Source organism: Eretmochelys imbricata, chromosome 26 (assembly GCF_965152235.1).
Source record: "Eretmochelys imbricata isolate rEreImb1 chromosome 26, rEreImb1.hap1, whole genome shotgun sequence".
In the NCBI taxonomy this organism is placed as follows: Eukaryota; Metazoa; Chordata; order Testudines; family Cheloniidae; genus Eretmochelys; species Eretmochelys imbricata.
This window is the reverse complement of record NC_135597.1, coordinates 11,433,616-11,460,808: the sequence shown is the minus strand read 5'-3', so window position 1 is coordinate 11,460,808 and position 27,193 is coordinate 11,433,616. Positions and strand designations below refer to the sequence as shown.

The 27,193-nt window shown below is 45.3% G+C and overlaps 1 protein-coding gene across 1 annotated transcript in view; it reads right to left on the bottom strand.

Moving 5' to 3' along the window:
- Positions 1-27,193, bottom strand: part of TGFA (transforming growth factor alpha) — a 40,566-nt gene that overhangs the window by 3,107 nt on the left and 10,266 nt on the right. The window contains exons 2-5 of the mRNA XM_077805560.1: positions 24,355-24,408; positions 4,511-4,628; positions 3,353-3,502; positions 1-110 (exon numbers count right to left, since the gene is read on the bottom strand). Of these exons, the coding sequence (XP_077661686.1) occupies positions 1-110; positions 3,353-3,502; positions 4,511-4,628; positions 24,355-24,408 (432 nt within the window). The remainder of the gene's footprint in view (positions 111-3,352; positions 3,503-4,510; positions 4,629-24,354; positions 24,409-27,193) is intronic.

The window sequence follows — 27,193 nt, the reverse complement described above, 5'->3', positions numbered from 1 at the left end:
CTGTCTCTGAATGGCAACAGGAAGTTCCCCCCTTCAGGAGCCCACTGGGCTTCTCGTGTCTGCAGATGAAGGCTCGGCACCACTCACAATGTTTTCTTATCCGACAGCAACTGAAATGCAATTTAGGGCAGGGGTATTAGGATGGAGACAAGGCAAATAGCTTGTGCACAGGGAAGGAGGGGAAAAAAAACCAAAACAACAATGTAGATGTCTTTACTGTTCAGCAATAACCATCTCAGCAACATACTAGGCTTAGTTCTGCTCTCAGCTACCCCCAGAGAGCTCCATTGATTTTAGTGAAGATGCCAATGCAGACTAACAGAGTAGAATGTGGTCCATTGCTTCTCTTTACGCGAACAAGAATGGTGGTGCTGAAGTCTAATTTGTACAGCTGCCTTGGGAAGCATCAAGGGGGTGGGGGGGGGGAAGAAGGGGAGAAAAATCACACAGCATTCACTTCGCTTAGCACCGAAACGCAATTCCCCTACTGGGGTGGGAAATGACAGGCATTACTACAGCCCCAACAATGCTACATGAGAGAGTGTGTCTTGATGCAAGGACAAAGGGAATGCCTAATCATTGCAAAGCAACAGGGGAATTTAGATAGGCAAAAATGGGACACACTCACCCCTGGTGTAGCTCCATTGATGCACAGGAATGAATTTACATCTGGTTAGTTATCCGAGATCTGGAATTTGAACCAGACACTGGAGACTCAAAGCCCTACTCCTAGGAAAAGGGCCACGAGATCTTTCAGGATCTGGTCTAGACAGGAAGGGTGATCTAGAGAGGAAGGACAGCCTGACGACAAAGGCACCAGTCAGTGACTCAGGAGATTGGGATTCAATTCCTACTTCTGCCACAGACTCATTGTGTCATCTTAGATAAGTCACCTACTCTGACTTTGGCCCCTATTCAGGAAGGCACAAAAGCATGTGCTTGATTTTCAGCATATACTGAAACGCTCACCTGAATCAGGGCCTCTGTGCCTCAGTTTCCCATTTGTGAAATGGGGGCGATGATACTACTTCTCTCTCACCCTTGATCTAGAATGTAAGAAATTGACTGGTACTATGCATCTGTACAGATCCTATCGCAGCATGATCCAGATCTCATTTGGGGCCTCTCGGGGCTATTTTAATACAGAGAAATAAACCACAAGCGCTCAGAAACTCTGGTTTAGACGTCAGACAACTGGAGGGGAAAAAAAGCCCTCAATGAATTTGGAACAAATTGTACACAGCGGCCAATAGCACCGATTGATGTGCTGTTGAAAGATTTATTTACATTTATAAGTATATATCAGCCATGAGAAAAGTGACAATTAGGGCAATACAAACAAACACTCTGGCTTATTGCAGCTGTACCGACTGGTTTGTTCATTTGATCCCATCGTGAATGAAGAGTTAAGAGCTAACTGAAAGAAGAGTTAGGACATGCAGAGAGACTGTGAAGCAATATGTCTCGTAACACAAGACACTTGGGTTGGGAAATCAACAGCAACACTTACCTATTCCTTTAAATTACACAGTGAAGACAGTATTGTTCTCTTAACACACTCATGTTGCAACACGAGTATATTGTCCACCTGCCCTTAGAATTAACATTGAAGTACTTTACATCCATAGGGATGAGCTGTTCTGTAGAACTCCAGTTATTCACAGAAATGGGCATTGGCACAAATAATGTTTCTTGTATCACAATAGCAACCAGAAAGCTTTCTGCCCTCTAAGAGCGCAGTACAGCGGTCTGCATTTCCCCTGCAACAGTTCCATTCACTAGCACATTAAATAGAATAGCGAGCTTCATCTCATGCACTATTTCGCGTGTTAGTCGTGGCATCAACTTTGGCTAGAAAAAAAAAAGAAAAAAAACCCCACAAACCAGAGGCCCAATCCTATTCAGGGGCTCAGCACCACACAGGGTCAGGTCTAGAGTCAGCAGCTCCCATGGAAGCAATTTTCACAGTCTACATGCATAGGGCCTGTTCAGAGAAGAACCTGAAGGAGTCTAGTTAATGTAACTTACAGCTTCTTCCAGTCCTGCAGTATGCAAGATACACAGTTTAGATGCCCTTATGTCCATTTACCGATGTAAACAGGCCCCCCCCTTTATACCTGTGAATTTGGCCTATTTTGGTACATAGTTTTTATATTAGCTTCTCAGTTCATCCATTTAAATAGACAGCCTTAGAAGTCAGCAGGTTTTCAGACAGAAATTTTTCCCCTAGCACTGCACTCAAACATCCTACCAGTAAACTACCATTATGAGGTTCAGATTATTCTGTGTATAAATACCCCGGGTCCATCCCTTCCCAATTCCCAACCACGGCTCTGAAACAACTAAAAAAAGACTGCTTGAAAGAGAATTAAATTTAGGCTTTATATGGAACTGGGATGTATTAGCAGGAGTGTTGTAAGCAAAACACAAGTAGTAATTCTTCTACTCCATGCTGATTAGGCCTCAACTGGAGTAGTGTGTCCATTTCTGGACCCCTCGCTTTGAGAAAGACATGGACAAACTGGAGAAAGTCCAGAGGAGAGCAACAAAATTTAGGAAAGGTCTAGAAAGCATGACCTATGAAGAAAGATTGAAAAAAATTGGCTTTGTTTAGTCTGGAGAAGAGAAGACTGAGGGGGAACCTGATAACAGTCTTCAGGTATGTAAAAGGTTGTTATAAAGAGGAGTTTCAGAGTAGCAGCCGTGGTAGTCTGTATTTGCAAAAAAGAAAGGAGGACTTGTGGCACCTTAGAGACTAACCAATTTATCTGAGCATGAGCTTTCGTGAGCTACAGCTCACTTCATCGGATGCATTCAGTTCACAGTATGCATCCGATGAAGTGAGCTGTAGCTCACGAAAGCTTATGCTCAAATAAATTGGTTAGTCTCTAAGGTGCCACAAGTCCTCCTTTTCTTTTTATTAAGAGGAGGGTGATACATTTTTCTCCTTACCACTGAGGACAGGACAAGAAGCTATGGGCCTAAATTGCAACAAGGGAGATCTAGGTTACACGTTAGGAAACTACTCCTAACTAATCAGGGTGGTTGAGTACTGGAAAAAATGACCTAGGGGTGTTGTGGAATCGCTGTCCCTGGAGGTTTTTAAGAGCAGGTAGACAAGCAGGGATGCTCTAGAGAACACTTAGTCCTGTCTCAGTGCAGAGGACTGGACTAGATGACCTACCAAGGTCTCTTCCAGTCCCCCATTTCTATAGTTCTGTAATGCGTGGCGGAACGGGACTTCGAGTCTGTGTGGATACTTAGGCACGGCTAAGACAAATCAACAGAATCTCACTGAGACCCAGTAAAGTAGTAGTAAGCTGAAGCACAACAGCACGTAAAGCAGACTTACTGTATTAGTACACAGGCCACAATAAGGACGACGGACGCTACCACTGAAACCACTACCAAGGCAGTGATGGTTTGTTTCTTCTGATTGGCAGCTACCACTGCAAGCAGGTCTGCGTGTTCGCATCGCGTCCCGACAAACCCAGAATGGCAGCTGTGAAAAGAAGAGACATGAGAATTAAAAAAAAGAAAGTGCCAAAGCCCAGGCGCACCCAAGAAATAACGATCCAGTCACTGGGATTCTCAAAAGGCATTTGGCAGACAACCACCTCAGTCCCCTAGCCAGAGAATAAAGAGCGGGACAAAGACAGGCTAGCAATACTTCAAATGCCAATTAACGGGTTGATCCTGCAGCTTACGCTGGCAAAGTTCTCACTGAAGTCAAAGTAAGTTGTACCTGATCAAGAACTGCAAGGTAAAGCCCTGAGCACATACTAAGCCAGCAGCTCCTTGGCAAAGTTTTCAGGCCTCCAAAAGCCATCTATCTAGGCTAGGTTTTCAGAATGCTGAGCCCCTGCAAATACCCATTTGAGTTATGGGACCTGCTGGGGGCACCACTGAAGATCAGGCTAGTAATTTAAGGTTATGTCTACGCTGCAGTTTAAAAACCCGTGGCTGGCCCTTGCCAGCTGACTTGGGCTCATGGGGCTTGGGCTGCAGGGCTGTTTAATTGCTGTGTAGACCTCTGGTCTCAGGCTGGAGCCCAGGCTCTAGGATCCTGTGAGGTGGGAGGGTCCCAGAGCTTGGGAATGTTTACACTGCAATTAAACAGCCCCGCAGCCCAAGCCCTGCGAGTCAGTCAGCTGGCACGGGCCAGCCATGGCTGTCTAACTGTAGCGTAGACAGACCCTTAGATAACTAAATATGGATTTAGGAGCCTAACTTTAGGCACCCAGGTTTGACTTTTTCCACCCCATCTTTGTGCCGTGAAGGACAAGGGGAGGTGGGTACTCCATTCTCGCTGAAAATTCCAGCCGGTGTGGTTTCCTCTTTGTGACTCCAAAGATAATGCAAAAAGTTATATGTGCCAGTTTGCAACCTAAGGGGGGGATGCAATGGGTACTATCATAACCCTGCTGCCCTGAGGAACAGTGGATCACTTTCTCTTCAATTTCACTTGTGCTCACACAAACAAAACACTTTGGCACAGGAAGAGACTTACACACATGCTGGCTTCTCCTCTTGCACCAGAAACCTGCAGGTCCCGTGGAAGCAGAAGTGACTGTGGGAGTCGGGACAGTCGTTAAAATGGGAACGGACTGCGGCAGCCACTGGGGGACCTAGATGGGGTGGACAACAAACAAAGATACATTTTTAACTCCAGGTGTAACCCACACAGCTTCTGGGTGTGGTGTTTTGTCCCTTCTAGTGGCACCAAGGCCACTTAGTTAGATGAGTCTACTCGAGAGCCTTAGCTAAGAGGCAGTTGGCTTTTAGTTCATGCCATAGAGGCTCACACACTAAGCTCCAGAGGCCCCAGGTTCGATCCCACCCACCAACGATCGCACGTGCATTAGACAAGTCTGAGACAATTCTCTGCCCGCAGGGTTGTGCTCAGCAATGATTTAGATTTCGCATGATGCAGAGTTTCAGGGGCACAGCACACAAGTGTTCATAACCCATACAGTAAAGCCCGAAAGAGTTTACTAGAAAAGCATTAACCTCTTTAGTGGGGTTTTTTCCACTCCAAACCACCCTCTAAACTTTAAATAGGTAATTGTATCCCTGCCACAGAATTCCACCAGATAGAAAAGGAGACCACCACTATAGTTCAGAAAACCCTATTAAGCACTGAAGATTTTTAAGAGCAATTTCTGTAGAACGCTCTTGGTTTTGCTAGACATATTCAAAGCTGTCCAGGAGTTTTAGATCCCGGATTCCTGTTCGTATTAATGGAAACTGGACACCCAAATCCTTTAGGTGGTTTAAAATAATCCCAGTGTCTCTCTTTAAGCAATTCTCCCATACAGGCAGGACCCTTATTACTATGAGATTTTATTTCTATTACTGTAGCATCTAAGGGTCCTAGTAACAGATCAGGATCGCATTATGCATGGTACTGTACAAACAGATTCCTCCATTGTGATTTGAGCTTTAAGATTAGCTTAGTGCTGGTGAGGGGAAGGGTGGGAGTGAACCCACCAGAATAAACCCACCCCCCTCCAAATGAAGGAGGGGCCACAGAAACCAGGGTGCGCAACTGGCAGCATCAGAGAGAAATCCTCCATGGAGCCACAAGAGAGATGCCGCCTGGAGCAGAGTAAGATTCCCATGCCACCCTGCCAAAGGTGCTTCAAGTCTGTCTTGGAGGCCCCACCTCTGGGATGAGAGGGGAGTTCAGTCTTCATGGCCCAGCCAGCTCTTGGCCTCTTTGTTGAGGCTGCCAACAGAGGGTGCGTTTTAGCGACAGTGTGGTGGTCGTTCTCCATGACAGATGCTTACCCACGGAGAAGCAGACTAAATTCCCCATCTCCTTTCACATAGGCCAGCATGTCACCTGAGGAACACTCAGGCACTGCTAGGCTGGTCTGAGTAGGTAACTTAGAGAACAGAGCCCTTTGCCTCTATTTACCAATCCCTTGAGCCAACCAGACATCCTCCTCCATAGACTCCTAGAAACATGGGAGGAAGGGAAGAATTTTGTAGGAGAAGAGCAAATTCCATTTCCCTTTCCAGAGGCACCTCGCTAATACCCCTGCAGGGTTTAGATTTTTAAGTAGGTCTTTTGCAGTCCTGCCATTCGGATTGGTGTAGATGGGACAAAGAAGCTGCATCTGTTGACACCAAGCCTGAATTTGGCCCAGAAGCGGTCATGAAAGCGATCGAGACTGCAGGCTGAGGAAAAAGTCAAGAGAGACCAAAAGGAAAGGAGATTATCCAGTGAGTGGGGGCTGGATTTGTTCTTCCAACCCTATGGAAAAATCAGAGGCAAGCAGCAGATCTGTTTAAGGGGCCCATAGTGGATCGTTTTTTATACACTCACAAAATAAGCCTTTGTGGCACTAGAAGAATTTACTAAACAGCTTAAAACTTAAAGTTCTTAGCCTAGATGAAGTTGATGAATAATCAAAGACTCAGGTGTTTAGAGAGTACTTGCCAAAGATCCACTGCACTCTTCCATTTGTTTTCTTGTTACGAAAGCACCCACCACCACAAGAGCATGTCACAGAGATGATCTACATATAGATCAAGACACTCACAAGAAAGGGGGTCCGCTTTAAAAGGGACCTCTTCCACCAAGCGTGATGAACACAGCCAACTCAGTGCTGGCGATTCTATAGAATGAAACATTGTGAAGTCAAGTCTCAGTAGTAAGGACAAAGCAGAGCAGAGGAAGAGAGGTGGGACACAAGAATCCGTTGGAGAATACAAAAGCTTTCCTTCCCCTCCTAATTGCTACACTGTTTTCCATTTTGTCCTGTGCTGTTTTAAATTATCGTTCACAGCTGATACTGAAAACCAATATCCTGCTTTTGGATTAGCACTCTTAGAAAGCACATCTGATCTCCGTTGTTTCAAAGCCCGCTTCGGGTTCCTGTTTCCATACATTTATGTCGGGCATGGTAATTAGATCCACATCTCTCAGAAGCTCCAGGTCCCAGGGAGATTTTAAACAAGTTTGAGTGTTAATCAAGGATACCGTGGAAAGAAAAGGCTTTGTTCAAACCACGTATTCACATGAGGTGGCGGCAGGCAGCCTGGTTTGGTACTTGAGCAGCAGTGGGCCAGTATTGCCATGTTGGAGACACTGGTCAGATTTCCAGCCCAGATTGTCTCATTACACGGGTTACAAGCTCGCCGTAGATTTTAGAGTCAGACTGGGCCCAAAATGATCATCTTGTCTGACTTCCTGTATAACACAGTCCTCAGAATTCCACCTAGTAATTTCCTCACTGAGCCCTGGGCAGGAGTCAGCTAAGGAGCAGGAGTGACTGCTTCAGCCCCACTTTCAGGGAAGGAGCATCCCCATCTCGGAAGAAGGGGCCACTGGTAACTCCATTGCTACTAGCAGCCAACTGTGACAGTGGATTTTCTCAAAAGGGACAGATCTCCCCCAACTTTACTGGCATGGAGAAAAAGCACGGGCAAGCCTTTAGATGAAAAGCAAACCAAGGCCCGCCAGCCTCATATCAGGATCAAGTAGATTGTATGACAGCTGGTTACCGTTTTCGGAATCTGAACAAGAGACACACACAGATAAAGAGGTTGATCAAACACAAATGGGTCTTATAAAGGTACTACATACAGATTAGGACAGAGATCAGTTAATAGTGGTGTGCAAAGTTCATGTAAGTTATGATACATAACCAATGTAAGATATGTAACCAATGATAAAATAGGGTTTTCTTTAAAAAATGCAAACCCCTTATTGGCAGGCAAAGGAATGAATGGGCCACTGTACCGGACTTCTGAGAAGCAGCCTCACACAGTCAGAGGGAAGAAACATTACTTAGATTTTAAGCTTTTCAGAGCAAGGACTGTCTTTTTGTTCTGTGTTTGTACAGCACCTAGCGCAGTGGAGTCATCTAGGATTAAGGCTTCAAGGCAGTGCCATAATACACATACAATAATAATAATTAGACTGGAATGGCAGAGAGAAGCTTGCAATACTTAGTCCTGCCATGAGTGCAGGGGACAGGACTAGATGACGTCTCAAGATCCCTTCCAGTCCTACGATTCTCTGAATGGCCTGGACTATGCTGTAACAGTTCTTTGGATAAATGGAGGACTTTAGAGCCATCAAACCAGCAGCTTTTGCCAACAAGCAATTCACTGAGCAGCAAGCAGCACAAATGGGCTTCTGAATGGAGTCTGGCCTGGCCTCTTTTAGCTAAAAGAACAGCGGATGTGATAAAACCGACCCCCTTCTCATGGCCCAGGCAGTACGGAACCCTGACTGTTTCTAATAAGGGCTCAGAGACAGACACACACACACGATGCCCTGGGAACATCTGAACATGGAACTGAAACTTCAGAAAAGGAACATGGAACGAAAGTGCAGTGGTAGAGGTGGTCAGAAATTTTCGAGTGGAATGTGTGTGTGTCTGGAAGTGTGGACTCATTGGAAGCGGAACTTTAAAAAAAAAAGTTTCTGAAAGAAAAAATTGGGGAGGGGGAGGAAGAGCTTTTTTGAAAAGGTTGAAACAGAACGTTTCAATTTTCCATGTCAAAAATAAAGACACAATCTTCTTTAATATAGTATAACATGAAAACAGAGTGAAATGTTTGACTTTTATCGAAGTGAAATGTTTCAACTGACCTGAAGTTTCATTTCATGGGAATAATTTCAAAATTTGTTCTTTTAATTCCGTTTCAGACTAAAACAAGATTCTGAAATCAGGGATTTTCCCGCAGAACAAAATATCCAGTTCCTGCCCAACTCTCCTCATTACACACTTATTATTTGTATTAGAATCATAGAAGATGAGGGTTGGAAGGAATCTCAGGAGGTCATCTAGTCCAACCCCCTCTCAAAGCAGGACCAATCCCCAACACCAACTAAATCACCACAGCACTTCTCCTCCCCTCAGAAGGGCGAGAGGCTAAATAGACTGAATCAGCAGAATACTTAACATCACATGAAGGCATCCGATGAAGTGAGCTGTAGCTCACGAAAGCTTATGCTCAAATAAATTTGTTCATCTCTAAGGTGCCACAAGTCCTCCTTTTCTTTTTGCGAATACAGACTAACACGGCTGCTACTCTGAAACTTAACATCACTGTGGCCTGGATTCTTCTCAAATGACTAGCAGTCTATTACAACAGGGCACTAGGTTTTAAGCAGCACAAGCATCCTTTGCAGTTTGGATGCTTCTCTGAAGCTGATCTAGGCTAATCAATCTGTCATGTTTCTTTTCTGTCAGATGATAAACCACTGGAGTGAGGCATTTAAAACAAATCTTTTCCTCTTCTACAGTGTTCTCCGCCTAGACATCTCATGAAAGACGGATTAAAAATGAAGAAAAATTATTCTGGTTTAAAAAGGTTGTTGAAAGAGGCAAGGGGGGGGGGTGGAATCCTCAGCTGATGTAACGTATGTAGCTCCATTGAAGCATCAACATCAAAGGTTTTACATTGAGTTATGCCAGCTGTGGATCTGTCCTAGAGTTTACAGTTTAGGATTTTCTAAGGTGCCTATTTCCTTTAGGTGCTAAGTGAGTCAGTGCGGACTGTGGGTTCTCAGCACCTCTCAATTAGGCCCTAAATGTCAAGTTCGGCAGCCAAAATTAGTAGCCACTTGTGAAAATTTAGGCTTAAGTCACCTGCTGTAGATCACACTGAACGTTCAAGGCAGAAGCTAGGAAGAGAACCCTTGTCCCCTCCACTCTGTTCTCCCTGCATTACCCACAAGGGCCTCCTGTCTCCCTTGATGGTAGCATCCTGGTTTAGCAAAAAAATCAGGACAGGCAACGCAGACCTGGATGTCATTTTACACTGATCCCCTCAATGGGGTGGGAAAATTAGCAGGTCCAGTTTTAAGCCATCTCCATCAACCCCCTTAATGATGAGCCACATCGCACATGGAGATTAAATGTAACCGCCCTCCTCCAAACAAAACTCCAGGACATCTACTCCTGTGCGTAATGGGAGCAAGAAAGGAGCAGTCCCTGCCAGGACACCTTTCCTCAAATGGGCCTTTAACTCCTTTGTAGGAAACAATGACTGAGGGCAGCTTCAGTTTATGACCTTGCCTCAAGAAGCTGCACCATTTGCAACTTTTATTGTTGTACCAGCCCACATCAAAGGGCTGGGACTTTCCTTTTGTTCCTCTGAACCAGAGAGCTTTTCCCATCCCAGTTACAACCATCCATAGATCAAGCCATTTAATCTTCTATTTTAGCTTCACCAGCTTTGCACCATAACAGTCTCCCCATGAACATTCGCTGACCTTCTGCTTCAGGATTCTTTTGAACGGCGTTGCAGACTGGTAGTTCCGAGTGGTGGAACAAGGGCCTGCTGCAATGCTCTCGTCTACTATCTTTCAAATGGTATTCCATAGGTAGTTGCCACATGCCTCTGTAGGAACCAGTGGGGATAAGACGCATCTACTGGCCTTGGGAAAGCAAGACAAACAATGGTCTAACGTGTTCACAGAATATCAGGGTTAGAAGGGACCTCCGGTCGTCATCTAGTCCAGCCCCCTGCTCAAAGCAGGGCCTACTCCCCAACTAAATCAACTTTAATAGACAGAGGTGAAAAAAGCATTGAGTACATTAGCTTTTTCCACATCCTCCGTCACTAGGTTGCCTCCCCCATTCAGTAAGAGGCCCACACTTTCCTTGACTTTCTTCTTGTTGCTAACATACCTGAAGAAACCCTTCTTGTTACTCTTAACATCTCTTGCTAGCTGCAACTCCAGGTGTTATTTGGACTTCCTGATTTCACTCCTGCATGCCCGAGCAATATTTTTATACTCCTCCCTGGTCATTTGTCCAATCTTCCACTTCTGTTGCTCGGCAGTGCCAGCTTTAAGCACATCCAGTACAGTTTCAGAGTCTGATTCCAGACACATTCGGCTAGCAAGGAGACAGCATTCTGAAGCATCAGGAAATGCTCCCATTTTAACCAGTTCAAACAGCTGTGGTTGCAGCAAGACATGCCAGTGCGTGGTGATGCTCTTCTAAATCCCCACCACTGGGGAACGTTCTATGCAATTCACTGGAACACTTTTTGCAAGATAAGATTTTTCAAACTTTTGAAAAGCAAAAAAACCACTAAACATAAACCTTCCCCAAGATAAATATAATTGGTATAATATGCACATCATCCCAGCTCCACCCCATCATCTGTCTTTCTCCTGTTCCCCTTTGCTTGTCTAGTACCAGCCTTTGTCCATTTACAAAGGCAGTGAAACACACACTCTCTCTCTCTCTCCCCCTCTCTCTCTCTCTCCCCCCCCCCTTCCAGCTCTCCTGTAAGGGATTTTGGGATGCAGCTTGTAAAATGGACTCTTAAAAGAGAATGTCCTAATCATGCCGTCTATGCAGGGAGGGCTATATTTCTGTGCAATGCTCCATTACTTCACTGGGACCCCAGGCACTTGTCTGGATACACCAGTGCAATTCTGACTGTAGGATGGAAGCTACCATCTGCATTTGTTTTATGGACTAAATTGCAGATTGGTAGCCACAAAACAGCTACCAGAAAGCTATAATCACTCGGAGGTTGCCCTCTTCCACACAAAGCCAAGGAACTACATTAAGCCTTTGGCAATCGTATATTGCCACTGCTCACAAAACTCAGTATGAACACACGAAAATGAAATGAGCTATCCACATGTATCAGTGTGATCACATCACTGACTGGTGTAAGGGAAATGAATTTGTATGGCACCCTCCAGAATCTCTTGCCACTTCCCTGGGTGGGGTTGGCGACTTTTATAGCCTTCTTCTGAAGCTGTGGTACAGATTGCAACTGGGTATGGTCTCAATCTCTTTTTCTGAGCTACTCTAGGAGGACTGGTAGCATAAATTGGCATGAATCCATCCTGACCTTTCCAAATTTCAACCATCCCATTCAGACCCTTTTCAATAATCTTCTCCCATACTTTCATCACATGTAACATCAGCTCAATTGGATGATTAGCACACTAATATCTCTTTATGTTTAAAAAGAAGCACCACCAAGCTTTTACCCCATTCATCAAGCATTTTCCCTTTAAGAACATGGAACAAACTTGTCAGATACTTGAAGCCTTCCTTTTCCAATGACTTCACCACATCCATTACGGCTTCATCTGGCCCAGGTGCTTTCTCCATTTCCTTAAATGCCTCTGCATAGAAAGGAGGGATTGAAATCTGTCATGATCCAGTTTGGCTTACATATCCTTAATTCTTCCATTGGGTTCTGCTTGTTCATCCCTCTTCCAAAACAATTATTTTGCTGATTGAGTCACCCTTCATTTGAAATGGAACCACATTCATTTAGAACGTAAGCAAACTCATTCAGATGCCCCGTTGTTTTCTCATTTACCTTGGTGAGTCTACAGATGGTCTTTTCTCTCCTATCCTCCTAGTCTGTATGGCTCATCACAGGCCATACAACACACTTTGCCTCCAGGTATGCCATCTTATCACTGCTGAAGCCACTGGCCTACCATTTTTCCAAAAGTTATCACTTCCCCCCCACGAATAAATTTTTTAGCTCAAGGACTACACCACCAAGTCTCCATTCTTATCCTTCCCAGCACTAGACCCATAGCACATGAAGTCCTAGGAGCAATTTCTAGCAAAGTTGACTCCAGTTTGAACCAGTTGCCCTCTACACCTCCTTGTGTGTGGTCAGGAAGTCTACACATGATTCAGTGTTTGTGAAGATTCTCTCATTTCCACCTTTAAGTTTCCCCCCACTTGGGGCCCTCTGGCATGCAGGGGTTCAGCTGCTTCTGAGGTCTCTGCATTCAGAAGTGCACCCGTCGGAGCCTGGGGGGTGGAGCTCAGAGCCAAGGCTCCAACCCATGCTTGAACATCTACACTGCTATTTTTAGCCCACTAGCACAAGCCCGAGACAGTTGATCAAGGCTTGGAGACTCACTGCTGCAGGTCTTTTTTTGCAGTGTAGACATTACTTTAGTGAGTACTTACAGTATCATAGAAATTAGAGGTGCAGAGAGATCTATCAGTGCATCTATTACATTGCCATAGGTCCAAGAAGAATAGAGACCTTCTCCTTTGTCCTTCACTTCATGTTCCACACTTTCATCCTGTAATTCTCCCCTCCTTTCATTTTCTTCTGTTCTGCTCTCATCCACACCTTTGTGTGGAGGAGGAGAGGATTGCCAGGACAGACTTCTCCTAGCCACTGACTCCACAAGTTTGGAAATCTAATTAAATACAGAGAGACTCAAGGGCTTGATCAGGGAAATGCAGAAGAGTCAACCCGCTTCAATGTCCATTTTCTGCTGTCCACACTGGCCTTTAAAACAGTGGTGTTGAAGTGTGGTGTAAACTAGGCTGTGGTCAAACTGGGTTCTAATGAGGGTCAAGCTGCCAATGTGATCCGAAACATTTTGGTGCCAATCACCTCTCCCCCTTCCCTGCTTCACAGTATGGTTCCAGCAGAACCTGGCCCTGCTTGGGCTAGACAGTCAAACTAGGTTTGAATCCAAGCTGCAATCATGGTGTTAGCTTTGGTGCAAATACCAGAGACATGCCAGAGCCAAAAGTTTCATCCAGATCTAAAACCTTCCCAAAGGTCAGGGTGCAGAGTTACATCCCAGGGCTTTGGACTGGCCCAATATATTGAGAAGAACCAGAAGCAAAGCTCAACTGCTGATTTCCAAATTTCTGGGGAGTCTACAATGGGCCTATTCTCTAGAAAGTATGCTCTGACCTGAAGATGTTGCAAAGTGCTCTGTGATAGCCAAAGATCTCTTCTCTGTGCACCTTTTCTCAGCACTCAAGAAAGCAGCCTGTCCACTGACAAACAATACTAAGCAATCGCATCAGTGACAGACAGTTTGTTGCAATTGTGTTGTAACGTTTGCATTGCCCTTGATGCTTCAGTGTTACAAGAATGCCCCAGCCGGGGAAAGAGTAAGAAAGAGGCTTTGCCTCGTTGAGCCTGCACCCTTGGCAAAATGAGATCAGCGTGCCTACTCCAGGTACCCACAGCTGACAGCGTTCCCAGACCACCTCTTATGAGAGGGAGGAGCAGCAGCAGGAGGAGGAACATCACTGGGATGTATTCCAGCTCCCAACCACCTTTGCTTTTACACACACATTTCTGACCTCCCTTCTGCCCCTGTTTTTAATTTTCCTTCCACCTCATTCTCCCCCTTCCAACTGACCCACAGCATGGCTGATTCCCAGAGTCTGGGGAAAATCCTTGCAGTGGTGAGATCTTATTGAGTTTTCTATTTTCAAGTCCCCCGTCCCCCCCGCCAGGGGGCCCTCACCTTCCCCTTTGGCTGGGTCCTCTCCCCTCTTTTGCTGGTATATTCCCTTTCTTGGGACCTGATCCAGAGTCCACTGAAGTGCCTGGACTCCTTCCACTGATTTTGGATCAGGACTTTGGTGACCTCATTTGCACCTTTAGTTTTAAGCTACTCATAGCAATACAGGAACTGGCCCACTAGAATAAAGACGAGTAGCCCACCCAGTCCAATAGCCGCCTTAGAGCAGCTGGTACCCGATGCTTCAGAGGAAGGCGGATACTGCTCACAATGAACAATCTGCACCAATGCCCCTCCACACAGGCAATTCCCAAATCTACCATTTAATCCTAATCTCCGGCTCCATTGGCTCAAACTCAGCGTACCAAAATAGGCTTAACATTGCTTCTTTCTCTCTCTCCCCCCACGTGGAAACCCCACTCTCCTCCTTGCCAGCTCAAACTAAATCACAAATCCTTGGCATGAGCAGTCTGCTTGTACTGAGACCAGCCAGGGAAAATTCCCCACTTCTAAGCTATCTGATCCCTGCCTCTAACCCCCTTTCCTCCTCTGCAATAACTTCTCAGTCAGGGAATGGATTCCTCTCTCTCTCCTCCTGGATATTTTTTGTGGGTAGCATGATCAATGCAGCACATCTTACAACAGACCACTTTGCTGTATGCAGTTTCAAGACCTTTCCATGGCTTCCCCTCTTTAGGGATTTCCACAAGTCACCTGCTCAACACTGCAAAGGGGCTTCCCATGACTGACATTGTTTGCATAGTGCCAAAGGGGCATTTGTGGAGAAATCACTGTCAAAAGATTTAATCAGAGCTGAATGTTCACCAGTTTTCCCTCTAAGATCCTGAGACACCTAAAGTGGCACATATCCTGGTTTCTCTAGCAGATGGGTACCATAAGGCTCCGCTATGGACTATGACCTTGAGCAAATCACTGCTCTTGTGCCTCAGTTTCCCCATCTGTACAACAGAGGCTATTACTACTTAACTCATGGGGGTGGAGAGGATGAACCTGTTGTTGCTTGCAAATCATTTTGAGTTCCTCAGATGGAAGAGGCTCTTAATGAGCATAATATTGTGATTAAGAGCAAAGGGAGACATTGCAGGGTTTAGAATAGAATGGGTCTCTTAGTTGCGTGATAACAAAAGCCTAATGCTGGCACAGGACCTACACGATCATTCCTTCGGCTCTCTCAGGTTCTTGATGAAGTAACAATCACCTTGAAACTACCTTTGACCAGCCCCTCAATTTGTGTAAATGAGTACAGCTCTATTGATTTCAGCTGATGGGAACTGAGGCTCAGGGAGGTGAAGTGACTTGCCCAAGGTCACACAAGGAGTTTGTCGCAGAGCCAGGAACTGAACCTGGGTCTCTCAAGTTCCAGTCCAACGCCTTACCCACAAGGCCTCTCTTTTTTTAAGATTAGCATCACTATATAAAAGAGTAAAAGGAACAACCTCCTACTCCACAACGTAAGCCACTCCCTGCTTATTGCCATTAATAAAGTGAACTTAAAGATAAGACATTTACAAAGGTTCGTGGTGGATTCTCCACCACTAGCAATTGTTAAATCAAGATGGGATGTTTTCCTAAAAGCTCTGCTCTAGCAGAAACAAGAATTAATTCAGGGAAGTTCTATGGCTTGTGTTCTGCTGGAGGTCAGACTGAATGACCACAGAGGCCTGAGACCAGAAGGAAATCTGTGAAAAGGGTTTTGGATCAACCCATATCAGAGAAGGGCTGGAGCTGTGAAGTTCAGCTGCAAACTGAAACTTGGTTCATGCCTCTTTCTAAAATTTAAAAACTGTTTTCTTAGTGAGATTCAGATTTTTGCTTTGCTAACGTCTGTCCCACAGCGAGATTTCACTGTGAGGCTACATAAACTCAGGGGCAAGCTCTCCCCTCTGCTCAGAGCACAGAGTTTCCTTTTACACACACTTTTCATTCAGTTGAACTCCAAATCCCTTCAGCCTAGAAAGGAGGTTTTATTCCACGGCCAGGAGCGATATTTACAAATATAACTTCCAAGAGACACAAATGCCATTCAACGTGGCACTGGATAAATAATCAGGTATGGATGAATTGGCCCCTTACAAGCCCTCCAGAGTCCATCCCCCCCCCCCGGGGCTTTGAACACAAGTAAACCATGAAAAAGAAAAAAAAAACAAAACCGACATCTGGCTTGTTAAGTTTCCATCATTCTGGCCAAAGGACAGGACAAACCCCCTACACATTTGCTCTATGCACAAGCTGTATTTCTTAAGCTTCAGAGATGCCAGAAAGAAAACGTTGACATGTTTGTAGCCCTTTTAAAACTCTACTCCAGCCCATTCATAAAACCCACTTGAGGTTCTGTCAAATGGGAAAGTTATTGGGAAAAGGGTCGGGGAGGGCGAGGGGGGAGAGAAAAGAATCATTTCGTTTTTCAGATTTCACAGCTTATTGTAGCAGTTTTATGAATGAAGCAACTGACCTAGCGTAAATTGATTTGTTACAATGCAAATCAGCACTGCCAACTAAGAGACCGTGCAGGAGCCGTAGTGCGTCTAATGCACAACATCCTACGGCTGGCAATTCAGTCCTTGGAGCCAGGTCATTATACAGACATTTCCTTTTCTCCCTAGAAAGGCAGCCAGTGTCATCCTCCTTCAGCTGCATCGCAAGCAGGCAGACAGCAGACTCTAGCAGAGGATTCGTTCCCCACTGTGGCTTGCTTTTGTTCTTTGGCAGCTGCATTAAGGGGTTAGGGTGGCAGTGGATACCAAATCACCTGCCATGATTTTCAAAAGCAACTGGTGGTTTTGGGTGCTCCATTTAAGACCCTGCACTACAAATGTCCGTTGGTGTAACGCTCCAGAGCGATGCCGTTATACTGATCTAACTCCCAGTGTAGACAGTGCTATGTTGTTGGGAGGGCTTCTTGCGTGCATCTAGCTACTGCCTCGTGGGGAGGTGGATTAACTACACCTAAGGTAGCGTCTTCATGCCGCTCGCAGAGGTGGGTTTCTTTATGCCGACAGGAGAGCTCTTCCCCTTCGGCATAGAGCATCTTCACCAGACATGCTGCAACTACATCGGTATGGCTGCACCTCTGCAGTGCCGTATGGATAGACTTGGCCAGCTTGTCTACGCTTGGGGTTTTTTTTTTTTAGAAAGTGTTCAGCACTCTCTCTCTCTGAAATTCAGAGCCCTTTATGGTATCTCCAGTTGGGGACCCAAACTGATAACTATAGGGCCTTCTTCCTTACTGAGAAAGCAATATTTTGAGAGAGATAGATATCTAAGAAAGCAAAACTCCCATCAACTTCAGTAGGGCCAGATTTTATCTATAATGTTTATGCATCCCAGTCTTTGGAAACCAAGGAAATGAAAACAGTAATACCTAGAGCTCTTTCATGAGTAGAGCTCAAAGCACTTTACAGAGGAAATAAGAATCATTGTCTCCATTTTATAGATGGGGAAACAGAGGCACAGGGTGGTCCAGCGGCTTGCCCAAGGTCACCGAGGAGGCCAGCGGCAGAACCAGGAACTCAACCTAGGTCTCCCAAGTCTCAATCCAGTGCTTTGTGCAGTAGGCCACCCTGCTTCCAATACCCATCTTCAGAGACCAGACTGAGTTTGCTCCGAAACACTGCCCATTGCAGAGCCTGGTACAGAAAGTCTGATTTCAGCAGCGGAAGAAAAAAAACCCAAAAACTATTTCTGCTGTTCACCCACAGACATTAAAAAAAGTGTTTGATTTCATGCCCTAGGAAAGAGTTAAGGGCAATGACCCTCAAACGGTCTATCCAATTATAAGAATAAACATTAAAAATACACACAGAGGTTGCAGAAAGGACACAACCTCTCATGCATCAGGGCACAGGCCAAACTGAAACTATTGGGAGTAGGTTATTCTAAACTGACTACTGCAGTCTTTCTTGCACCTTCCTCTGCAGCAGCTGGTACCAGTGTCTGCTGGAGACAGGACACTGACTAGACGGACCCTGGTCTGATCCGATATGGTCCTTCCTACATTCCATTTGGGATCTCCAATTGCACGCATGGTAACGTATCATCTTTGGGGAAAAAGAAAAGGAGTACTTGTGGCACCTTAGAGACTAACCAATTTATTTGAGCATGAGCTTTCGTGAGCTACAAGTTCGGATTTCTTAGTCTTGCCTAATGATTGATAAGGGAGATTTTCAAGGTGCCTAGCTGGCGACCAGTGGGAACTGGATGCCTACCGGCCGCCTGGACCTCTGAAAATATCACCCCCCACCCCTTAGGATTTCTTCTGTCCCATCATTTGTTCTCTAATGGCACAGGAAAGGTACAGGCAGGCAAAAAAAGCATATTCTGCATAAGCAGAGCTTTTCTAATCACCGCTCACACTCGGCCAGTGTTTACTAGCTGCCTTATCTAACATGGTCTTAATCTTGGCTGTATTTTTATCCCCTTCCTTACCTGATTACTCATAAGTCCATTTAGCCTTGCTCTGCATATTTTCTGATCGCATCTACACTCACTCTCGCTCAGAAGCCTGGGGCGACTCCGTGGAGCCAGCTATTGCCCAGCTCTGCTTTTGACTGCCACTGAAAGTAGAATTTGGTTCTTGGGCCTTGCTCGTCTCAAGCTCCCAGCTCTTGGGGTAGCCGTACGAGCACAAGCTTCTAGTGTAGATGCCAGTGCAGCTCATGCTGGTTTCAAACTGGGGTAAACCACACACATGGGAAGGCTGCTGCACCACTTCAAATTAGGTCTCTGCTGGGGGGGAAAAAACTGATTGTGAAATTTTTTGTAATGAAATGAGGATTTCCCACTCACTGGGTACAGTTTAAGGATTATACATTTTTTTGGGTCGTGGATGCAAGAATTCCTAGTGGCTGAAATGTACATGAAAATATTGTAAGGTAGATAGGTGTAAGCCAGGAGCAGCTTCACTGAAAATCAGTTGGGTTGCACAAGTGGAAAACAAAACAGGAGAATCGTATTCATATTCCAATTCCTAGGCATAAGGGTTCCATTAAATTAATACAAAACAACCCCTGAACACCTTGTGCCCACTTACACTTCTTGTGGCTAGCCTGCCCGACCCTAAACGCAGGAAGCTGTTTTACCAGCTGTCCGTGGTGGGGGCACACTGCAATCGCTGTTAGCTACGCACAGCTGCTGCTGACCTATTACGAGGGACGAGCAAACCGTCCGAGTCTGGGAATTTCAGCTAAGCAGCCTCCCCGCCCCCCGCAATTCTGACTTGAAATCCAGAGTGTGCAAGTCTCACGCTCAAAACGGGATAGTCAGGATTCGATTTACCTGAGCCTTGTCCCTTAAAGTATCTGAAGTCTGCTGAGCGGCTCAGAGGAGATTGCTCTGGAAGGACCGAGCAGCAGTGGGGTTTGTGCAAGCTCTGCATGTGGGTTTTTTTTTTTAAATACCGAATTTAATAAAACACCAGTTTTTAAAAGACTTATGTTCCCAGCCTAGGGACAAACCCAGACCAGAATGTTCATGAGACCAAACACTCGAGAGATTTCCAACCCTTCAACTGCAGAGTGAGGCAGCATGGCCTAGTGGATAGAGCACTAATCTGGGACTCAGTATACCTGAATTCTATTCCCAACCATGCCAGTGACTTGTTGTGTGACCTTGGGCAAGTTACTTTCTCCCTGTGCCTCAATTTCGCCATCTGTAAAATGGGGATATGGACACTGACCTCCTTTGTAAAATGCTTTGAGACCTAAAGAAAGAAAGATACTATGTAACAATAAGGTGTTGTTATTAATCGTCACCCTTCCTGAACAATGCTACTAATCCATTACCCAACAACAACAAACCCTGTTTGTAGGGTTTCTTCAGAATTTTAAGCTAAATAAAAACAAAACAAGCTCCTTGGGGCAAGGACCATCTTTTGTGTTCTGGGTTTGTACAGCACCTGGCATAATGGGACCTAGGCCATGACAGGAGCTTCTAGATGCTACCACAATACCAATGCTAAAATATGCATGTTCAAAATTTAGATGCTGATTTAAAGAGAGATTGATTGAGATTTAAAAAAAAAAAAAAAAAAAACACTAAAGGAAAGATGTTCAATTGAATTTTACCTACAAATCAAGTTGTGGGTGTGAGGAGGAGGTCTTTACACTTTTACTTACATTTAAAAAAAAAGGGGGGGGGAATATTTCCATCAAACCCTCTTCTTGCATTCAAGAGGCAACATTTGTTTTTAAAAACCAAAAACAGTCCCTCTGCATCCCAACATTGCAGACCTGGTTTAGTGCAAATGAAAACAAAGTGGACTAGAAACTGACAGTACACCAGGTGAAATTGACTAGTCTGTTCTGGATGTCCACTTTCAGACCTCTGCAGGAAGTGAGCAGGTTGGGATTTTTAAGATCCCTTCAGTTTTAATAAGCTATGGCTGAGTTAGTAGGGCAGGTAAGGTACTAAATTCTTTCCCCTACTGCATTCCCTTGATATTGTGGCAGCGTTGATCCAGTCAGGGTGGAATTTTCAAAAGCACCTCAGTGACATAGGAGGACAAGTCTCATTTTCAAAAGCGACTTGGCACTGACGAGTCATTGACATCACTGTCGACCTGGGCTGGGAGGGTCACTGGGTATGTAGACATACCTTGAGTCACTTGGGATTCCAAGTACAATGCTCTCCATCCTCGCAAGGCAGTCCCCATAATAGAATTTCAGCCTACAGAATTGACCCCCTGATGTCCTGTCTGTCTCCCCTTCTGACCAAATGCTGCCCAGGCACCAGAGGGCATTTCCCCAAGTTAAATTATTACTTCCATCACAGCAGCACCCAGAAGCCCTTACTAAGATCAGAGCCCTGCTGTGCGAGGCGCTGTACAGACGCTGCTCCAAGAAGCTGACAGACAGGACAGACAAGGTGGGAGGGCAAACAGAGGCACAGAGACATGGTGACTCACCCCAGGAATAGCACCCAGGTCTGCTGGCTCCCGATTGGCCACCCTGTGCTAATTGCACCAGGCTGTCATGAACTTTAAGGGGCTCTCTTGATTGTTGTGTTAGACAGTAAATTTTGGAGTTTGCTTCAAATCACAGGCAGGCGAGATCTATGGATGATTGGTCTCTTTTGGGGCAAATTGCCTCCACTCCATATGGAAGATCTACATGATCCTAAAAATCAGCTTATTCAGGTTGAGATCTCCTGCAGGATTGTAGCTATTGTGTAGACAATGAATCTCCTCCCCTGTGCGCCCGCCCCCCCCCCCCCAGCTTCGTACAAATACATCAGCGATGGTCCCAAAGAACTAGCAACAGCATTGTTTGCTCATGGGTACAATGGAATAAGGCGACATCCCGGGGGATCATTTACACATATGACTACTAGCATGCTATCCACACTGACCAGCAAGGCTCTGCATGGACCCTGTAATTAACATTACAGTAGCTATCAAAAGCCTCAACTGGGATTGTGCTGGGTGTTGTACAAATACATCAGCGATGGTCCCAAAGAACTAGCAACAGCATTGTTTGCTCATGGGTACAAACCAGCACGCACAACCACCAGACGGGCACAAGTGAGCCCAGAAACCACCTCTCACGTGTTAGATCTGGGCTTTGAGCTCTGTGCCATTATTGGCTCTAAAGCCTTTCACGGCTTCTCACGTCCCCATTAGGAAACGGAAAAACCAGCGGCTTAGACGCAGACGGGACTCCCTAGGGATTAGAAGGCAGTCATCACAAATGGGGAGGGGAAATCTTTTACAACAAAACATCACCTCATCTCGCACCCGCAGTGACCTCTCAGAGCCAAAGTCCACCCTTTGCAGTGCGTGTTTCCGTTGCTGGGCCCTGCAAAGCGTGCTCTCAGATAGAATAGAGCCCATAAATTATGAATGGTCATTCAGAGATAAGTGATCCTTGAATCTCTATATCAAATTACTTATTATTTGCCTCATGGTAATGCCTAGAGGCCCCAAGAAGCGTCCTGTTGGGCTAGGCACCATACACGCATATAACGAGAGAGGCGTGCCTGACCTAAAGTGTTTAAAATGGGAGTTTTGCCCCAACTTCAATAGGTGCAGAATCAAGACGACAGGAGGATGCCACAAATGGGGGAAAACACAAGTAATAGTGGACTCAAACATCTAAACAGGAAGTTCTCTCCTTCCTCACCCACCTCAATTGCGGGACCCTGTAAAGGGAAAGGAAGAGCCCCACATGGACAACCAAAGAAGCGCGAAGGGCCAATGATTAGAATTTGGCACAAAAACCACGGGTGTAGTTTTGATTTGGGTTGGACAGCCCCGTCATTCTAAAGCCACAGCTCATTCTCATCCCTGGGCCATTCCGCCCGGGTGGAATGAAAGAAGCTGTTTATTCAACCAACTGAACCGGCACCAAACGCTTCCTTTCCAAATTCATGAGACGAAACAAAGCAGAGAGATACGAGGACTTGAGCAACGTAGGACTGGACTCTCCTCTCATGCCAGTATAAAATAGAGGGCAACTCCACTGAAGTCAAGGCGATAAAAAATGAAGTACAAGGAGAATAATGCATTTAGTATCTAGGGCACAGCAATTTGGGAGCAGGCAACACATACCTGCACAAGAGAGATAAGCTTTCTAATTTTAGCACAACTCCAGTGCCTTATGGGAGAAAAGGCCAGGCAGAGAATGGAATGGAGAAGTTGTTGGGAATTTGGAAAGGTGGCTGTTGAGCAATAGTATCTCACACACAGAGACTGGTGTCTGGCTGGCCCACGTTCCACCTATTTGCAAGGCAAAATATGTGTTGCAAAAAATACCACATTCCCGAGAACGCCATTGCATGCATGCATACAACCGCAGCCATAGCTCGCAACACTTCTCCCATGTACCAGTTATCCTGGTCTACTAGACAGTATTGGACCCAGGAGATGGGATCCAACTCTCCACCAGAACCTGGAGGAAGTTCAGACCCAGATATGAACTTGACAACTCAGTCCCTCTCAGATCCACTCTAAAGGCTGTGAAGGAATGGCGCTAGCAGTTGCCAAGCGTTTTTCAGTGTGTAAATCTAACAAATCCAATATAAACACAGGCACTTAATGCTTGAGCCATGAAGAATCTCTGTTCGCAGTATGAGGACTATGACATGCAGTTGAGCAGATATGATTCCATCCACCAGAGGGTAGCCACACACACTAACCAGCCCACTAAAAGATGCATTCATGTAAAAGAAGGTACTCACCCAATCCCCTCTTTGCACCACCCAGACACAGATACAATGGAATAAGGCGACATCCCGGGGGATCATTTACACATATGACTACTAGCATGCTATCCACACTGACCAGCAAGGCTCTGCATGGACCCTGTAATTAACATTACAGTAGCTATCAAAAGCCTCAACTGGGATTGTGCTGGGTGTTGTACAAATACATTAGCGATGGTCCCAAAGAACTAGCAACAGCATTGTTTGCTCATGGGTACAAACCAGCACGCACCCTGGAGAAGACCCTATTTCACTACACTACAAGTCAGCACTTGGTTATGAGCCAGGGCATAGGAAAAGACTCTTTTGTCTGTTGGTTATTTAAATGGCTAGCAGCAGGCTGGAAGCTAAGACCTTTATGGGCTGGATAAGCAGTGCACAAACTAAAGTGAATTCTCTCCGCTATTGCTCTCGCAATGGCTTCACGCTCAATATGATGGAATGAAAGGCAGAGAAAAGAAATGACCTCTCTTCCACGCGGTCCTCTTAAACCAGCCCTACCAAATCACACATATGATCTATCCACTTATTAACATGGTCAAGAGTAATACATTGATGGTAGGGCATTAAACAAGAATCAAGTTATGCCCTGGCAAAGAGGCCAACATTACATGCAGTAAGATAACCCCAGAAACGTTTCTGGATTTTTTTGCACTTTCAAGCACAGATCTCAGCCCCATGGCCGAGGCATTTTCCAAGCATCTGAGCTGGAGGACTACTGGAGAGGGCCAGGAAACAGGGTACAGGCATGATGAGAACATCTGTGGGGACCACTGGGTATGATTAGGAAAACCAGAAGGGGTGGCTGAGAGCTAATTCGGAGCTCTGGATGCAGAAGATATGGTTGAAATTACTGTGCAAGGTCTAAGGTTAATATATTACATCAGTGAACTTACCACTCAAGGCAGATGTTGTGTTCTCCAAGGCATGGCACACAGCTAGTAAAATACCTAGGGAAAAATTTCAAATACAGGTCAGAAACAATACAACAAGCAACAAATTGATTTAAACAGTCAAGAGAGACACAGAAGATCTTTCAGTTTCTAGCTGCAGGGGCAGAGTCAAAGATGCAAGAGACCTACAGGTTTTTAAATGAGTCAATGGCTTTTGGGACATATCCCTATGTTTTCAGCTCAGAAAGGATCATCTCTAACTATACACATATATACACCCAAGATATCTAAGTTTATGTATAATGCAATAGATACACACACCTGATCTATACAGGTATCGATGGATGGAAGTATTTTCCCCAACAAAACCGTACAGGAGTAGGAGCAGCAATCATACTTTGAACATCCATGAAAACTTTCATCCTAGGATCTCAAAGCAGGTTTAAATATTAAATCTCAGTACCCCTGCATGGTAGTTTTAAATATCCAGGTAGAAATTAGGAAGCTGACACACACACAGAGGTTAAACAACTTGCCTAAGGTCACACACCGCTAGGGTTTGATCCAGTGCCCATTGTGGTCAATGGACAAGTCAGTTGCAGAACTGGGAAAAGGACCCACGAGTCCTGACTCCCAGCTCCAACCAGTGGCTCAAATCTATCCAAACCCAAAGAACTGTGTGTACTGTAAGCCCTCTTATCCAAAGATTTCCCATCTCAATTAAATAGCCTTTTTTATTTGAAACCCAGTTTATCGCATGAATTCCACACTCCCCAATTCTGTTGAGATAAGCAGAGTTCCAGCTCTTATGTTACCAGTTGCAAACAACTGTTCATAAAAATGAACAAAATGTGCACCAGAAAGGCAAACTGGCGGTAAGAATGGAAGCACTATCGTAACACGAAGCCTATAGAGCCATATGGGTCTGCATATAATGGAAGGATTCTAAATAATCCTTGTTTTAAGAGGATTTAAAGGGGGAGGAGAAAGCTACACACACTATATATTTCTGAAGGTCATTCTTTTTCCATGCTGAGAGTTAGGAGGAGGAAATTGACCACCAGAAGCAGAACTAATAGCAAATCTAGAAAACAATTAGGATTAATTTAGATTCAGCTTTCTGGAACTGCAGGTACAGTGGAAATGCAAAGCCAGGTTTCATTGCTCTAATAAGACGGGTCACTGAGCCCGGGAAAAACAGAGGTTGGAGCCAGATTTTGTTCAGGCTGAAGTGCTGGTTAGACCCACCAAATTTAAAGCCAGAAGGGACCACCAAATCATCGAGTCCGACTTCCTGTAGATCACAGGCCAGAGGATGAAGAGGAGGGGTATGGTTTGGACGGCTTACATGATTTTGGAGCTTTTGCTGTGAGACTTCAGGCTGAAATAGTGGCTATTTCACCAGATCAGCTCATTTGGCAGAAGGTTAAATAGTGAATCACATGATCAAGAGATGGGTCTCCTTGCAAGGATAACCCATTCTGGGAGATTTAAAAAAAAAAAAAAAAGCGTTAGAACTGCCTTTTAATCTCTCTTGGAAATAAGGCCATGACAGCAAGCTGGGATCCAGAAATTGGGATGCCAATACCTCTTCCTGAAATTGAGGGGTTCAGATTGAAGGTCCTGGTTTGGGCCCTAATTAAGCAGAGCCATGTGAAACTCAACCATTTCCAGTCTGCAGGATTCTCTAACCTTTTCTGGATTTCGGTTCATGCAGCAATTGAACCTCACCCTCCTGAGTCTTGGTCAAAACAATCCCCAAACCTAAACCAACACTCAGCTGAAGCCAGTTAGTGCGGCTGGTTGGAGTCAAACCCACCAAGACTCTACTAGAAATCATTCAATGCCTCTTGCTCAAAGGGCACATAACCCTAGTGAGACTGGGCTGAGTACTAGGTCTACAATGAAAAACACACGTCAGATAAGCTGGGAACGTTGCAAACAGGTGCCCGGTTATGAACGCTCGGCTGCCAAGTTGAGATTGGAGCTACATTGCACCCACAAAAACAGAAGCAGAGATTCAAAGAACAATTGTATGAGGATAAGGGCAACTCACTCTGCCTCCTAGATGTTACACACGTTTGTTTAAAGATACGGCCCTTGGAATGCTGGCATTTCCCCAAAATTGAGCTAGATGGAGCACCCTGCTGGACTTCCTGGTGACAGCACACAGAGTGTTAACAACAAGCGTATCCAAACTCAGCTGGGAACCTTTCCAGCACCACCTTTGCATGATTTGCGCAAGAGAGAATGCTAGCTCATAGACCAACACCTCCACAAGTTGCCCTCCAGCTAAGCTGAGCTGTGACCCAGAGATAGGCCACCAGCAGGTGCAGAAGGTTTTCTATGTCCTTCAGCTTCAAGCTGGCATACAGACAGGAGCTCCTTCAGAGCTCTCGGCTGGGCTTTAACTCCTATGAGGAAATATAAACAGGCAAAAATTATTAGCTAGATCAGGTGTTGGAACCTGTTAAAAATTGATCATCCCACCTAGTTCAAATAGATGCTTCTCTCTGTGGAGTTTTGTAAGGCAGCTGAATACACACACCCAAAAATGTTTGATGTTAGACAGCCAGTGATCTCTTGAAACACTGTGCCACTGACTGCTCTTTAATTACAGTTTGCTGTGTTGTTGTCTGTATCTGCATGTTGGTCCCAGGATATTAGAGAGACCAGGTGGGAGAGGGAATCTTATTGGTCCACCTTCGCTTCTGTTGGAGAAAGAGACAAGCTCGCCCGCTATGTAGAGCTCGTAACTGAAGAGCAGCTCTGAGTAGCTGGAAAGTTTGTCTTTTTCACCAACAGACGTTGATCCAATAAAAGATATTACCTCACCCACTTT